Source organism: Paralichthys olivaceus, chromosome 17 (genome assembly GCF_024713975.1).
Source record: "Paralichthys olivaceus isolate ysfri-2021 chromosome 17, ASM2471397v2, whole genome shotgun sequence".
In the NCBI taxonomy this organism is placed as follows: domain Eukaryota; kingdom Metazoa; phylum Chordata; class Actinopteri; order Pleuronectiformes; family Paralichthyidae; genus Paralichthys; species Paralichthys olivaceus.
Window position 1 is genome coordinate 20,378,172 of NC_091109.1, and position 16,507 is coordinate 20,394,678.

Sequence of the window (16,507 nt, forward strand, 5' to 3'; positions counted from 1 at the left end):
GTGAATTAAATGAAACGTCCCATTACCTTGAATAAAACTGGGGGTTTCCCTGGGTTTGAACATTGCACTTAACATTTTGGATAATGAAAATCCACAAAATATACAACATAGCTCTAGACAGTAAAATCAAGAATTATTACATAGCATAGCTTTAACAGGAAGACGCATGAAAACAGCTCGGATTATTAAAAACATTATATCTTCAGCTGGGTTTTAAATCCTTCAGACTCCAGATTCTCCCAGACATTCAACAAGGAACGCTGCACAGCCACCAGCTGAAATGAAAATATTCACTTCATATCGGTGCGTTTTGGAAAACAACCAAAATCCTCATGATAAACACTGTTTACTTTTGATTGTGCAGGATAAGAGAGATATGGGCCAAAGAATCACTGCACATTCACAGAATAAGGCCACAGGGAGGAAAGAGACCAAGGAACCGTTTAGAAAAGCCTGACTCCACACAGCTGTGTCCCACATCTTCCAAAATGGCTCTGAGTGTTTGAGCTTATTCAGCTATAAATAAAGCAATCGTGGGGCAAATCAAAAACATTAGAAACTAACGAACTCTCCAGGAGAAAATCTGGTCCGAGAATCACAGAGTTGAGTCACCGGCGGAGGGTCTTAGGGCTTGAAATACAGTGTGAATGCACAATGAACTTTAATATTCAACTATTTAAAGAAAGAAAAAGCCGAAGATATTGGCCCCTTAATATTTGAAAGCGTCCCAAAGGACATTAAAGGATCCACTCCCCTCATTACACATGGGTCCATATAGCCGCCTGCAGCCCCCAGCAGAAGGAGAGTAATATATCCTGCACCTCACAGCTTTAGATGCAGTAAAATATTAATGGGACCCTCCTTGGGCGAAAGGTCAGAAGCCTCATGAGGCAAAGGGGATACAAAGCCAAAAGTCAGCAATCATCACGATCTGCTCCATAAAAAAACAGGACAAAACTTTCCAGCTCCTCTAACTCACGTTTATATCCTCACCCACTCCTCTGGACTGTACTTGCAGGATGGGAAGTACACGTGAAAGCAACAAGGGCGTGAACTGCACACAAAAAAAAAAAAGCTCCCCCGGAGCGGTTTCACCAGATGCAAGGGTCAGTGTTAAAAACGCGGAATTTTAACGCTTCGGGGATGCGTCAAAGCGCATGAGGATGAAGGAGACGGGACACTTCCTACAGGCTTGAATGCGAAACAAAACCACTTCATCGGCGTCACGCATTACGGTGCAAATTGGAAAGCCACCTTACCATGACGTTGCCCTGCATCTTTGCAGTCTCTATCAGATTCTTTTCCTTCATTTCTCCCGCTGTCGCTGCGCGGACGTGCTCCACAGAGAAAGGCTGAATCTGCAGACTTTTAGAGGCAGCTCCTCCTGTCAGCTCTGCGTCCCCCGCCGCCTTCCCAGCAGCCAGACCCCTTTAGGTAGCGAGCCGGTTCATGAGTGGGTGGGCTTACAACCCAATGGATTGATTAAAAAAAAAAATAAAAAGAGAGAGAGAGAGAAAAAGGGAGACAACGTGGGCTCGCCTCCACAGCGCTGCTTTCCCGTCGTGCATACCAAACAGCGAATCATGCACGGGGAGGAGAAGGCGTTTCAAGTTTGGATGCATGAAGCAGCGTCGCTCTCTCTTGGTTGGAAGATGCGCAAAAGATGCGTTTTATGAATCGCAGAAAAATCCTTCCTCCGCATTCGTCGCTGGGCGAATTGAGAGTCGCTGCGTGTTGTCTGAGCTGCTGCAGGGAATCATTCATAACGCGATGGACAAGCGCGTAAAACGCTGATGGATGGATGGATGGGTGGATGGGTGGATGGACTGGAACCTGCAGGAGTGCTCAGCTTTACGCGTGTGAAGGTCATGATCGTGGGGTAAATTGCGTATCACGAACATCAGGTACGCACAAAAAAAAAAAAAAAACTCGCGTAAATCTGACCACGTCTTCTTCTGGGTTTGTTTTATGTGTAAATACTGAGTCTTAAAGGTCATGATTATTAAAAAGGGGAATAATCCATCATGAGCCTGTGGGGGATCCACGGGGCAGCTTCCCGAAGAACTGTCCCTGACTTGCTGTAAACCAAATGCCAAAAGCCTGCAACACACAGTTTAATGGCACCGAAGCATCCATCACCGCTGACAGTCATGAACAAACTTTTTCAATTTACAACTTGCTTTCTCTGTACCTGTTCACGAGCTGCGGATCGAGACTCCTGAGGAGGTCAGAGGATGAATCAGAGGCGTCAAATCGACCGATGATGTCCAGTTTTAGTATTTACCTAACTTAATATAACGAGGACGGCCAACTGTCCCTTTAAATTCAATCAAGCTGCACCAGATTTCAGAAAATAAAGTTGCCTACATAATAAATAACAACTGCAGCTAATACAAAACTGTTGGTGGGAGTTTTTAAAAGGTGAAGAATTGCTGAATATGACAATGAAGCCTTTGAATCTGTAATCTGATGCTTTTCTTCGTCACATCTGACAGTGAATACATGTGTTGGGTTTATGGACTGCTGGTAAAACACAATGGATGATTGAGTTAGGGTTCGAATGAATGAACCCACTTTGAGGTAGATTTCTTTCATCGAGATAAAGGGTTTTTTTTTCCCGGAGAAATCAGTGAAAATGTCCAAAAATGCTGCATCTTGCAATGTTACAGAAAGTGGAAAAAACAATCCTGGATCTGCAGTAAACTTTTATTGGTTCTTTCTTGGCCCATGTCCCATCCCTCCACCAAGTGTTGTAGACATCTGTTCTGTAGTTTTTAAGTAATCCTGCTGACAACAAACTAACAGGGGTGAAAACACAACCTCCTTGGCAGAAATTCTAATCAGCAAATTAACTGAAAATTGTTCTCTGCAGCCCTGGTCCCTAATATTCATCATTTTAAAGTTAGATTTTAATTCTTTAATAAAATATACGCCCATTTAGGCTGCATACTTTCAGCTGCCCTTACCTCACTCCCTCTCAGGCTTTATGAATCGATATCTCTGTGAAAGTGCATCTGCTGAATCTGGACTTTAATGCACTGAATAAAAAGCTGCACACAGACGGTGCAGCCAAGCAGCGGAGTGTCCTAAACTGACAGCAGCAGTTCACCGAGAGCCGCTTCCCCCGACTGGGGAGTGCAAACAGCATGCCTCACATAAATCTCATTTAAAAGTGCCTGGTATTAATTACGCTGGATAAGGCTGTCAAAACAACCTAATGGGGGCATCGCGCTCCCTCGACTCCAGCTGGACTGCTGACAGAGGGAGAACACGCCAGTTGAGAAGACAGGTAGCGGCTTCATTACCGTGTTTGCATTTACAATTTTCTTCGTAAACAGTCAGTGGAGTTCCTCCGACAAATGCAAACGATAACCTTCGTTATAATTTCATGCCCCTCATGGTCACAGCAGCCTTGTGCTTTCAGGGTTTGTGCACCAAACAGGCCGCACAAACTCCCTTCAAGCTCACAACCTGGAATCCACTAAACATGCAAAATTGAATTCTCATGTTTTTCGAAACCCTGCTCCGCGCATCGGCCGTCAGCCAAGTTGGAATTAATATATACTGCAGGTGCAGCGGCCAAGGACATCTGTAACAACAGTGTCGGCCACGTTCAAACAGCAGCCAGACGTTAAGGCGCTTGCAGACGAGAATAATCAACACACGGCCGCACGACTCAGCCAAACAGTCAGATTGCAGTTGTGGACATAGTGAAAATAACGTATGCTCGACACACACACACACACACACACACACACAGGGAGAGACACACATACACACACGTCCAGCAGCACATGGACATCTTCACAATCACAACAGTTTCACAACAATCTCTCCTCCTGTTCCTGAGTTATGGTTTCTGTTAACGGCCATAAAGAACAGCCAGAACATTATGTCACAGTGAAGTTGACCTTTGGCCTCTCGGATAAATAAAACATAAAGATATGTTTTGTGAGACAATGACCTCGATCTTTGACCAGCAAAATCTAATCAACTCCTTGTGTCCAAGTTTTGGGCCAAATTTGAGATGGTGACACCTCAGGCCGCAGCGGCCTCTGGCACGGAGGCATAAAAGCGTCCGGTCGTAAAAAAAGGCAGTTGACTGTAACCGAGCTGAACGCAGCCAGAGCTCTGCTGGAGTGAGGAAATGTGCCGGAGTGTTGACGGCTGCTGTCCAACTCCAACATGAAGACACCATAAGCGAACTGCTGTGTTACATAGACAGGAAATGAGGATCTAAAAATATTGTTTACACTGTTACGTGCAACTACTTCCAAAATATGCCAGAAAATACACAAAAATATCGACATAGTTTTTCTTATGCATTTGTATCATTAGACCAGAAGCTGGAAACCATTTTAAAGCAAAAGTGATTAAAACTTGCACAAATCCAGAATTGATTGGCCTGGATCCCCAGCGGAGAGAGTCCAGAGAACGAGCCTCATTCTGGTGACGTCCGTCTTCCAGCACAATAAACTCGAGACCTTCGTGGGACAAATCGATGGTTTCATTATCAACTTCATTACGAGATACCGTGATATCCACTGCTCCGCTGTCAGCGGTGTCTCCTGCCGTTTTTAATGAGAGCCACTGGACGTGTTTAAGCAACATCGCCGTCAAACAACCGGAATTATTTCTAGTAAAAAGTAAGAGAGGGTGCTGTTTGTTGGTCTGGAGGCTTTTCAACAGCTCGTGGTTTTGCCTACACGTAATAAATGCAGAGTAAACCTTAGATAACTGTGTTTAAAACCATTACTGAGCAGCAGGAGGGAACTACTTCAGCACATACTCTGCAGCATCGGGCCAATTTGCATCTCAAACATCTCAAAGACAGTGGGTGCAGCTCTCCACTGGTGGGGAGCTCCGTAATCTAGATAAGAGGTTTGCGACTGACCTTCCCCACCCCGGAGTGTCACGGCGACAGATCGTTACCGTCTCTAATGAATTCAGGAGGAGAGGAAAAATGATGCAGGGGCATGTAAAGTGCACATTCATCTTCCAGCCTCAATGCAATGAGGGGACGGGGGGGGGGGGGGGGGGGGGGGGGGGGGGTCTATTACCTGCGTTACTGCCACATTCAGAGACACAAAGATCAGGAAATAATGTGGTGTTTGCTATGAAACACCCCACATACGCTCCCTCACACACTTCACCTACAGAAGAGCAGGTTCAATTCTTTCATTTGACTTTTCATGCATAAAAATGAAGCGTGTTAAAGATGAAAAGCGTCCTGATCCTTTAAATCCAGTTTTCTGTGGATTTTAAATAGACTAATAAAATATGACAAACGGCAAATTGAAAACTTTAGCGCTGCTTCACAGTTCAGACAGTTCGTCTTCAGTCGCACAAGATGGGAAAGTTACTGTAATTATTTTCCAACTTAAGAAGACTTTAGCTTCCCTCCGCCCAGCGCTGGTGCAGGTAAGTACATCTGAATATTAATGGAACAGTTGCCTTGAACAGCAGGCGTTTGTCAGGAAGTTGGATCAGATTCATCACTTTTACCTGCTCGGCTCAGGGACGGATGACGCCCCCCCGCCGCACAGCAGCTGGCTTCAGCCTCTCGACCTGGAGGTGCGGGAGAGGAAAATCAGCCAGCGTGCGGAGGTCGTAACAAATACATTTTTATTTTGACGTTTAATGAATGACATCTTTTTACACAATCACTGTATTTATATAATATAATAAATGAAAAGGTTCCGCAGAAAGACACATGTTTGATTGCAGCTGTTGATTTTAGTGTTTTAAACATTTGCATTTTACATTGGAGTCGATTTTGGTTTTCAGAAAGCTGGAAAAATTCACTACCACACTTTAAACTCCCAAAACCGTTACTACGGCCTTGTGCGCTCAGCTTCAACAAGTGGACAAATCCAGAGCTCGTCAGACTAATGGGCCCTGATTGGACAATCTTAGCTCGGGGAAGGGGCTCGGCAAACATCTGACCGTCCTGCTCTTTAACAATATCTGCAAATACCTGACATCTGTTTCTCCGGCGGTTCTTCTGCAGTGCAGTTGCATCGAAACACAGAGAGCAGGAGCGTGGGAACAGATAGTAAACACCGTTCTCTGTTGGCCTTTTAGATTCTCAGCTTCATCAACATTTAGACATGTGTCCCGCTCTTCTGTCAACAGACGGAATAACGATTAGACCAGGGTGCTCAGCTATGCTAACAACCATTAAGGTTGACTGATGGCTCTGTGGAGCCGGCTGTACCCGGCACATGTTTGGGTGGTTCATGTTTATCCGTCAGGCAGCTCACAGAACCCCACAGCGTCTCTGTGCTCTGGAACTTGGCTGCATTCTTCCTCATTCTTCATACGCATATACCTCCCTGATGAGGTTTGTCTGCAGGATCAAGCTCAAACTACTGAATGAATTTCCGCAGAACTTGACGAACCAAGAAAGAACTAGAGATGTTCCAACACCATTTAGCGATTAAAGTAATAAAATAATAATTATAACACATTTTAACAGCTTCACGCTGCTAACCTTGTGATGTCATGTCTGTCCCTCTGACAGATGAATACTTTGAGCTACTGTCACAATCTGCACATCAAACTTAATATGTTGCACGAAACCAAAAATCAGTGTCCAGTAATTTATCTAAAGCAAATCAAACAGATGAAGGAAAGGTTTCCACCATGTTGCCCTGAACCACATTCACCTCCCACCAGCAACACTGACCACAATTATGATTTATCTGCAGAATGAATTCACTTAATAAAACACTGATTCCCATCCTATGGCTGCGTGTCTATGATCTTACATGAAAGTTCCTCCACTACATCAGTGAATAATGACACACGCCAGCCGCGCTGCCTTCCCTTCACCCTCTTTGTAATATTTTCCTGCTTTGAAATGAGCTGCTTTCAGTCGTGCCACTGGAAAGGGGCCGTCTTTCATTACCAGTCAAGGCCCGTGGTTGCTGGATATCTCCTGTGAACGCCCATTTTGGAAGATTAACTACAGGAATATGCTTCAGTGTCTGATAACGGGAGAGTCATATCACATCGCCCAAGGTGGTTTCTGGGGCAACAGCGTGGCCATCAATCAGCGGGGTGTAATCTCACGGGAAATCGTTGTCAGCATGAAAATTAGTGTCACATCCCACACACTGCATGTACACACCTGAAAGATTGAAAAACATCTGGCAAACAACACGAGCGTGCGCCGAACTAGAGTGAGTGTGAAAAAGGTGATCACGTGTAAAACAGTCAATAAAACACATCAGGACACAAATGTAATAAGTTTCCTTGACACAATTTCCTATCTTGCAACAGTCTCAGAAGATTCCTGCAACAAATAAACTCCCCTGAAACAGAAATTAGTTGATTTTTAAACATGTTGGATTAGGACGTGCAAACTATTTCCTCCCGTTTCCGGCCGTACAGAAATCTGGCACTATAGCTTCATATCGACTCGTGGATGTGAGAGCGCTATCGATCTTCTCATCCACCTCTCAGCAGCAGAGCATATTTCACAAACTGTTGTGCAGCCAAACCAGCCACGTGAGAGGATTCACACAAATCAAGACAGTGGTTAAAATAAGAAATTAACAATTTATTAACATATGAAAATGTATTTTAATAACATGGACAGGTTTAACATACTAATCTGTGACATGGGCTCAACGCAGCGGAATATGAATTTGTTTGTGTCATGGTACTTATTGAATTTAGTCTCCTGCAAGGTATGAAAACGTGCATCGTGATAACAGCGGCAAGAAGAAGAAAAAAAAAGCAATTACAGACCACAGATACACTGAATGGCTAATTCTGGAAAAAAAAAAAAAAAAAAAGACTCAGCCATAAATAGATTTGAAGACGAGGTTTGGCATAATGAAAAGCTCACGGAGTAGCCGATAACTTTAAACTCCACAGAGCTGCCGCCACAGCGCTCTCATTAAGACATATATTAACTTTATCATTAAGAGAAGACTTAATGATGCAATAAGGTTTATCCCTGAGGCATCGGCCTCACTGAGGAATATCATGCAACAGACTGCGCGCTATGTGCTGCAGGTCTTCAGCCACACACCAAACCGAGTTACCCCCGAGGACACGGCTGAGTAGGCTGTTTTTCCAGCATCGCACCTGCATCTCTGTCCCACTTTCTGCCGCTCTCCACAGCCTGCTGCTCATTTTAGATTCTATCATCTCTGGAGGCTCCAAAACCCATTAAGTAAAACTAATACAAACAGGCAGCGCGGCGAGCTTCAGCAGTGGTGAAATATCAGAAAGCATTTGTTAAACTTTAACGACGGCTCAAGTTTCAAAATGGAGTTGAAAAGGTGGCTGATGGCTTCACTGATCTTTTCTTTTTCCTCTGATTCGCCGACGTTTTTTTTGCCACAAAACAAAACAACTCGTGTCTGCTGGCTGACGGTTCGCGGCGTTGGCTCCCGCGCTCTTTATCCATCTGCTTTAGTGCGTCCATGGATGTTTTGGCTGCACAGAATGGATCTGCGTTTGCATGCCTCCAGAGGATGATTTACAAAGCATTGATTTGGAGGCTCGCAGACTGGAGCACAATAAAACTGTTGTTTATGTTCAGCCGGAGAGTGTTCATTGTCAAGGGGGAGCAGCATCTTGTTTTAGGGCAATGTAGAGCACCGGGAGTTAACAAGACAAATCATCTCTTTTTAACTGCCAGGGACGCGGGGACAGATGAGGCTTGTGCGATCAGTTATCTGCCAGCTTTTTGCAATAAGTCAATAAAATTGCCTCCACCAGTTATATGAAAATGGGCCGTGAGAGGGCCGTGCTATACATTTCAATAAAGGCTGCAGATTGGAAATGCAGGGCAACAAGGACAGAGCTCGCGAAACAACGTGTAAAGTCACGGCCAAGCTGGCGGAGCAGAGCGATCAGGCCAGACAGGGCTAAACGACGGCATTAATCCAAATCAGTTTGTGCAGCACACACGTGTTGGGTGCCATATTAAATTGGCAATTTGAATGCATGTAACGACACAAAACCTCTTTAAAAGTGTTAATTTAAAAACATTAACGAACTAAAGCCTGAAAATGAGGAAACAATCAGATTCTCGAGGCTCAGAAAAGAAAAAACACAAACAAAAACCGCTGCTTTGTATCAAACTGGGAAAATTAAACTCCTCCATGCTGCACCTCCCCTTAAAATTGGAGTTTTGCGAGCGTGCTGGGGTTTAACCGATCGCATTCAGAGCATTTGAGGAGCCAATACACGTTCACCTGGAATTAAGTGAAGTGATTCTAATTAAAGGATTTCACTCAGAGGTTTCTTTGGAGCTGGGTGTGCGTCAGTGTGCACAGACACGCACGGGCAACAGGGAGCTAACATTAGGTCTTCAGGAGCTTTCTGCTGAAAGGCTTAGCTGAGGAGAGGGATATTAAAAGGATTTCAAAGTGCTGGATATTCCCAGGAACGCACTTATGTGGGACTAGAATGAAGAGAAGGAGAAGGGATTAGGGAATCACCAAAAATGCTTCCATGTATAATAAGCCTATGAAGCAGTTCCTTAAAAAGACACTTGGGGTTCTCAGCAATAATCCCAAAAAAAAAAATTGTTGCACTTGGAAATAAATGTAATCAGCTAACAAAACAAAAAAACTCGCAAAAGTTGGACGACGGGCAGACGTACACGGATTCATCTGCAAAGTCTGAACAATTTGTCCGATGAAGTTAACTGAAACACGAGTGAAGTCGATTTTAACCTTGGAAATAATCCTGTGGAAAATCCAGGAAAAGATCGGCTGACACGATGCTGACGTGTTTCAAAGGTGACACGTCCCAAACGAGTGTGAGTGACTGTCTTTAAAAGTCATTTTAGACAAATACAATACAAATGCAGAACGCAGTCACTGCAGTAAATTGTGATTAATATCGATAAGATGAATTATTCTGTTGGTGCAGTTCACCCTCTACGAGTGAGTTCATGTGTTTGTCCATGAATATTAATATTGGCTTATATATTATTGATATAAGGCTTTAATATGTTGTTTTCCCACATTTTAAAGAACAAACCATCTGCAGCAGAGAACCCAGGCAGAATAAAACCTATGTGGCTATTTGTATACACGTCTCTGGATATCTGACAGAGGCCATTGAACACATGAGCGCACTCTCCTGCGTGGGTTTAGGCTATAGAAGGAAAAACATGAGGGCAGAATACAAATAATATAACAAGAGAAAAAAGCAATTTGAGTTAAAATTACTTTTTATCTGGAGTAAGTGAGGTCCTGTTGTCCTACATGATGAGGTAGAATGTCCCACTGTGTCTCTATCAGAGACGAGTGATGCTCTACCGCCGCCACTGCAACCTGTAAACAATCTTTTAATATTTGTGGCTGCTGCGATCTTTCGGAAAAATCGCTCCAAAGCCTCAAATCCAAACTCCTCCTAATGAAACCGTTAATTTAATGGATATCCTGAACATCGTGTTTCGTCCAGCAGAGGGCAAACTGAAGCCTGACCTGCAGCCCTTCAGATTCAGACTTTATTAATCCCAGGAGGGCAATAAATTAATCTAAGTCATTCATGCAAATAAATACGAATAAATCAAATAGTAGCCACAATCTGACGCCAGCCTGTCAGACATCAACGGGTACAAATCAGCAACTTTAAGCATTTATTGGCCTGATAGCAGAGGAATGAGGAAATTTGTTTTATGAGCTAGATAACAGCGCCGGCCCGAGGGCATGACACAAACGTCCCTGGAGAGACAAATGATTATTTGCAGCTCATGATTCCTTTTGCTATCTGGACCACCTGGTTCTTCCAGAGGGGACAGAGGTCTTTTTCGTTGGACTCAAATGATCTTGGACCTTAAAAATAAGATTTAAAACGTCCTTCACGGAATAAAAAAAGCAATAAACCAACACAAAAACTAAAATGATAAAAAAAATCTTCTCATCGACACCAAAGCAGTTCAGCTCCCACAACAAGTACGAAAAGGTCTTCACCGCGTATGATGCTGCTTCAGGTTTAAAACTGCTCTTCCTGAAATCTACACACATCAGCAAATATCATACTATAGACGAGGCAGTGTGATCAGCTCCGACAGCTGAGATACGTTGGATGCAGTGAGTGTGGACTGGTGTAATGGCTGCTAATGTCTCTGGGGCCACACACTGGATATGTTTGTAATCTCAGACATGGCTCAAGTGTCCGTCTCCCAACAGGCGGCGGCTGAGGCGCCATTTGTCTCGTTGGGCCTTGTTGACTGCTCGCTATACGCCACCAGATGGGCTGTCATGACCCGAGCATTTTTGCCGAGCCAACCGCTCACTCAAAGGGACGGGGAGGTCTCGGCGACTCGTGCAATTACACTCCCCGCGGTGTCACGAAGAAAACAAAGAGCTGTCGGCGAGCTGGAACCCCCGACGCGGCTACGGATCTGCATCATGTTTGTCTCAGGCGAACATTCTGTAATAAAGTTCCCACCCCCCCAAGGATTTCCTCTGTTGTATGAGCTCAGGCGGAGGGAGCACGGACCTGATGATGAAGTGCACACACGACCAGCAGGTTATTACAAACAGAAATGCCACTACAGCAGAATTAGCAAACGGCAACACATTTACTTCACTTATACTGGTGTTGAAAGGGAGGAAATCTGTTCTGTGTGTGTGTGTGTGTGTGTGTGTGTGTGTGTGTGTGTGTGTGTGTGTGTGTGTGTGTGTTGCATTATTCATTTCACAGGGGTAGAGCTCTCAGATGTGCCTTTAAAGGTAAATTCACTGTGGACAATGAAGCCTGAATATGTTCCCTCACAAATACAGAGGAGCAGCGGGGTCATACTTTTTTTTTTTTTCCACCCGGTCACAGATATAAGAAGATTTTCCTCACACTGCTGCGAGACCACGGTTCTCATGTGTTGGAGAAAAGCATAAAAGAGAAACTTCAAAAGTAAAAGGCTGCAAAGCATGAACGAGCCCGGTTTGACCAAAGGCCTGGCCCCGCCCATAAAGATGGATGACACGTCTCCCTATTTTCCTCCCGCTGCACAAACATGAAGCTGAAATAATCCGGGGACAGGTGCTGCCATCTTGTGCTGAAGACTTCGTTTGGAGCAGGGGGCGGATCCAGGTGCGGCCAAATGTAGTAATACTTTTAAGGTTTTTTTGAAGTACATAATGTGCGTGAATAAGGAACAATTCAAATATATTATGTTTATATATTTATAGGTGGCTTTGAATCAAAGCTTAAGACTGATCAGTAAACGAGGAATGACTTTAATGAATAAGGAATCCACTTACATCGAGGAGGCGGGGTTAATGACCTATACTACAGCCAGCCACTAGGGGCCAATCAAGAGGATTTGGCTTCACTTTTCTGCAGCCGTCACGTCGTCCATCTTCCTACAGAGCCTATGGTCATCAGGAAGTGTAAAAAAAAAAAAAGATAACTGGTGCTAACGAGCAGGAGGCAGCTACAGATACAGGAATTCAAAGAGCAAAGATGATTGAGAGAGAGAGAGAGAGAGACGCTTTCCTGCCATTTTTACCAAGGGTGCAAAGGAGAAAAAAAAAATCAATGATGATTTCCATAGACTCCAGTGAGGGAGTTGGAGTGATAACAGTGCATTACAATGGGCCCTGGGTGTAATGAGAGCAGGGATCGATACTTGGCACATTCACGCTGGTGTTTGCCTGCTGTTGGCCAACAAACCCGCTGTAATTAAGAAGTTTACCCTCAATCCAAGTACCTGTCAGCTCGCCTCCTCTGCACCATGAAGGATCAGCTTAGCCCCTTTTGCTCTATATGAACAACTGGCTGCTGCTGAGGTTATTTATATTCTGGTGTGAGCTCAATAGCTGCACAGACAAATTACTTTTAGTTTGAAAACACACAAAAGAAATCCATGTAGTAATGAGACGGACAAATAAGCCTCCGGGATTTTACAGTTATTTGAAAAAGAAAGAAATTGCAAACTTTATGATGGGATCAATGTATATTGGTGCAGCAGAAGTTAATAAATATTCATAGCAGGGGAGCATCAATTTACTCTTTATTCCCTAAGACTCTCAAATTAAACTTTCATATTCTCATTATGAAACTGTAATCAGAAGAAATTTGGGGGATTTTCTGGGCTGTGCAGATGTAGAGATTAGCAAAGTTGCAAATGGTTCAGAAACCGGCGAAGCTAATTGGGATTTAGCGAGCGCACACAGAACCGCGGGGCTGTCGAGGGCCGAGATAATCAAACTAGCCTGCTGTGACCAGGAGAAGACGAAGGGAAGGAGCTGAAAGAATTGTGGAGTCAAAACATAAATCTCAGAGCTGCAAGCTCCGGTCAGGATGAGAAACATCGTGTGACGACTGCATGTTATTATTTTAAATACTGTTAATGCAAAGAAGAAGTTTACAGCCGTGGAACAGCAGGAAAATAAAGTCACAGAAGATTTGACGGTGTAACTATTCACCGGGTATTTCTTTTATTGATGTTTTCAATCAGAATGAATGTGGGACAGATTTTAAAAAGGATGTAAAATATTCGAATATATTTCATTATATGAAAGACTCCCATAAAGCTGAATGTACTGAAAGCGCCACACTGTCCTCTAGTGGTGCTTCCAAGTTAGGACACAATTTTCATCATGCACCATCTGCAATATTTTCCTTTTCACATGAGACACAAGATAAAACTGTGTCAACAACAGTCCCCTGATGAAACCACATGTAAATGCTCCAGATCCAGATTTTGCTATCGGCCATAAACATGCATGTTTTGTTTTCCAACAAGATGCATGAATTATTGTCTAAGTCATCAAGGAAAATGTTGAACAACACACAGCAACACACAGCAACACAATGTTAAAGAAGAAGAAAAAAATCCAGGACACGCCCCCTGATCATCAACACAATTTAAATGGTTCATAAACCTCATACTTCCACCAGGTTTCGGGATAATATGTCCAGCAGTTTTGCGACTAAGAGACAAAAAGAAAAACCAACATATGCAGACTCTCACAAGAATTTCAATTTTGCTCTACAGTAGATTTTGATATATGTGGATGTTCAGGACCATAAAGTACCCAGCGAACCTTGACCTTTGAGTGTGCGATCAATTTCAACATCAACACAACATCAACACACGTTTTCTATCCTGCAAGAATCGCTAATCCTTGACTTACTGCTTTCTCTCTCTCTAACTCAGTTCAATGTGTCCATGAACTACTGCCTCGTATGAACTGAAGTATTCTACATATTCTCTTTCTAACATGAGACTCCCACAGTAAAGACAGGTCCCCTGCTGATGCATCACTGAGGCTTAGAAGAAAAGTAACATAATCCTTTATTAGTCTCACTGCAGGGTGTTTCTGAAGCAAATGGGAAAGTAAAAATGAGAAACATCATTAAAAAAAAAAAAAGTAATTAAGAAGTAAACACGCAAGATAAACATAATTACACAATGTAAACAGAATCTACACAGTGCAAACAGGATTGCACGGAGGAGATTTTTGAAATAGCACACGCAGAAAATGAGAAATTCAGTTAAATGAAGTCATGACTAGAAGAGTTCGTGGTGAACTTTTGCTTGATTCATCTATAAATTGTCAGAAACATTGACAAATGTCCAGGGGGACGTCTTGAAATGTCTTATTCTATCATCGTGGCCGTTTAAAACCCCAAACGATTCACTTCACTATGACAAAAGATGCTAATAAGTACTATTGAAAAACAACAACAACTTAAATGATTCATCTAATAATCTTGGAAACTACCAAGTTACTCTTTCATACTGTATATTTACCACTTCCCTTTCAAACTGCCTTCTCCACTATTCCAAATAACTTCCTACATTTCCCAGAAGGCCTCCCGGAGAAAGAAAGGAGCTTCCCTGCGGGGCGGGTTGGATTGAGTGTTAGTGTGATAATTGAGCACAACAGGAACAGTGTGATGGTTGAAATGACTGCAGAGCTACGAGGAGGAGCAGCGACAGTATCTCCTGCACGTCGCCGCACTGCATGATGGTCTACAGACGCTTCTGTCAGAAGGAACTCGCTCGTCTGCCTCTGCTATGATTTTTCTCCCAGAGCCTTAAAAAAAAGCTGTTGATGTGCGATAAGCAGGATGAGACAGGCTGTCGGTGTTGCAGATAAGAGAATCAACATCCTATAAAGCTGTAGTGGATATATCTCATCGTGACATCCCGCTGCACCGCCTGCGTTTAACCGCACTGAAGTGACAAAAATACACCAAACGACAACGCAGGTGCAGGAATGCAGGTTACACGATGGTTACCGGGTGGTTTTTTTTCCTTTTGAACCCACAGTAGACTCCCTCCTGTCTCTTTCGGGTGTTTACAAACCCGTCAAAACTCGTCACGAGCTGATGACCACGACCGTGTGAGGCTCATCCCGCTGGGAGGCCCGCAGAACACATGCAGACCAAAATCGGGCCGCCATTAATCCACGATGAAACGTCTCCGTGGCTGACTGTCAACATGACTGGAAATAGAAACTCCACCGAGAGACGAAGGACTCATCAAAGAGAAATTCACAGCAGCAGCCGAGGCTTTAAATGGACACAAACACAAAAAGCCCAAACAGTTTTGAAATCGCAGACGATCCTGCCGGCGGCGGCGGCGGCCACAGGACACAGAGACGGACACTGAGGAGGCGTTTGGAGACCAGAGTGTCTGGAGTGAGTCTATTTTCTCACTCAAAGTGGAGATGAAACACAACAGATTGAAACAAACAGCGACTGAAAGCACATTTAGATATGAACACCACTATTGTCCTGCTGGACGAGCAAACACAGGAAACACTGCAGATACGGGGACAGGGATGGAGCAAGTAAACAGCAACAGTATATAAGATGTAATCAACCTCGGTTTGATGTCCACGCTTATGAAAGACATGCAACACTTCATCCTCATCACCGGTCATGATGTGTTCAACTGGATGTTACTGAAACCCTAAATCTTCAACGTGCAGACCTAATGCTGTTTCCCAGACAGTTCAGAGTCAACGGTTAACTTGATCTTTACATGCCACACGTTCCCAGAGGAAACATTCAAACTCCGAGTTACTCTGCTGTGAGGCAACAGTGTTAAATCAGTGCACCACCACAACAAAATTACTTTTTCACATGTATCCCCCTGGCAACTGTTGAAGTGCCACTTACAGCCGTCTCCCACTGAGCTGAATCACTTTGTTATGGGATTAAAATCTTTCCACTAACTGTTGTGGCTTACATTTTCTTGAGTCGTCATCTGGCGCATGCAAACGACGAGGACGCAGGGTCGCCTAACCATGCATTCTGCAGGGTCTCTTTTAATTCACGACCACGTGTGGTTCACCGTGAAGCCCACCGGACTGAACCACGAGACCACCTGCGTCATCTCACATGACAAAGACAGAGAAAACCTGTCAGAGTCAATTAAAAATGAGCCGAACGACCAGGAGCGTGTGTTGACTCATGTCTGAGCTCATTCACCGGATCAATCGGTGAAGTGAAGCATCTCAAACCTCAGTTCACATCAACTCTGAATATTTGTGGCTGCAGGATCAATACTTGT

General features: G+C 43.9%; 1 protein-coding gene across 2 annotated transcripts in view; it reads right to left on the reverse strand.

The window, feature by feature from the left end:
* dpp6a (dipeptidyl-peptidase 6a) overlaps window positions 1–16,507 on the reverse strand; it is a 158,629-nt gene that overhangs the window by 140,920 nt on the left and 1,202 nt on the right. The window contains exon 1 of one of the 2 annotated variants that reach the window (XM_020103218.2): window positions 1,260–1,787. The exons of the other annotated variant lie outside the window; for it this stretch is intronic. Coding sequence (XP_019958777.1) covers window positions 1,260–1,310 — 51 coding nt within the window. The 5' untranslated portion in view covers window positions 1,311–1,787. Of the gene's footprint in view, window positions 1–1,259; window positions 1,788–16,507 lie in introns of those variants that run through there. 2 annotated transcript variants of the gene reach the window in all.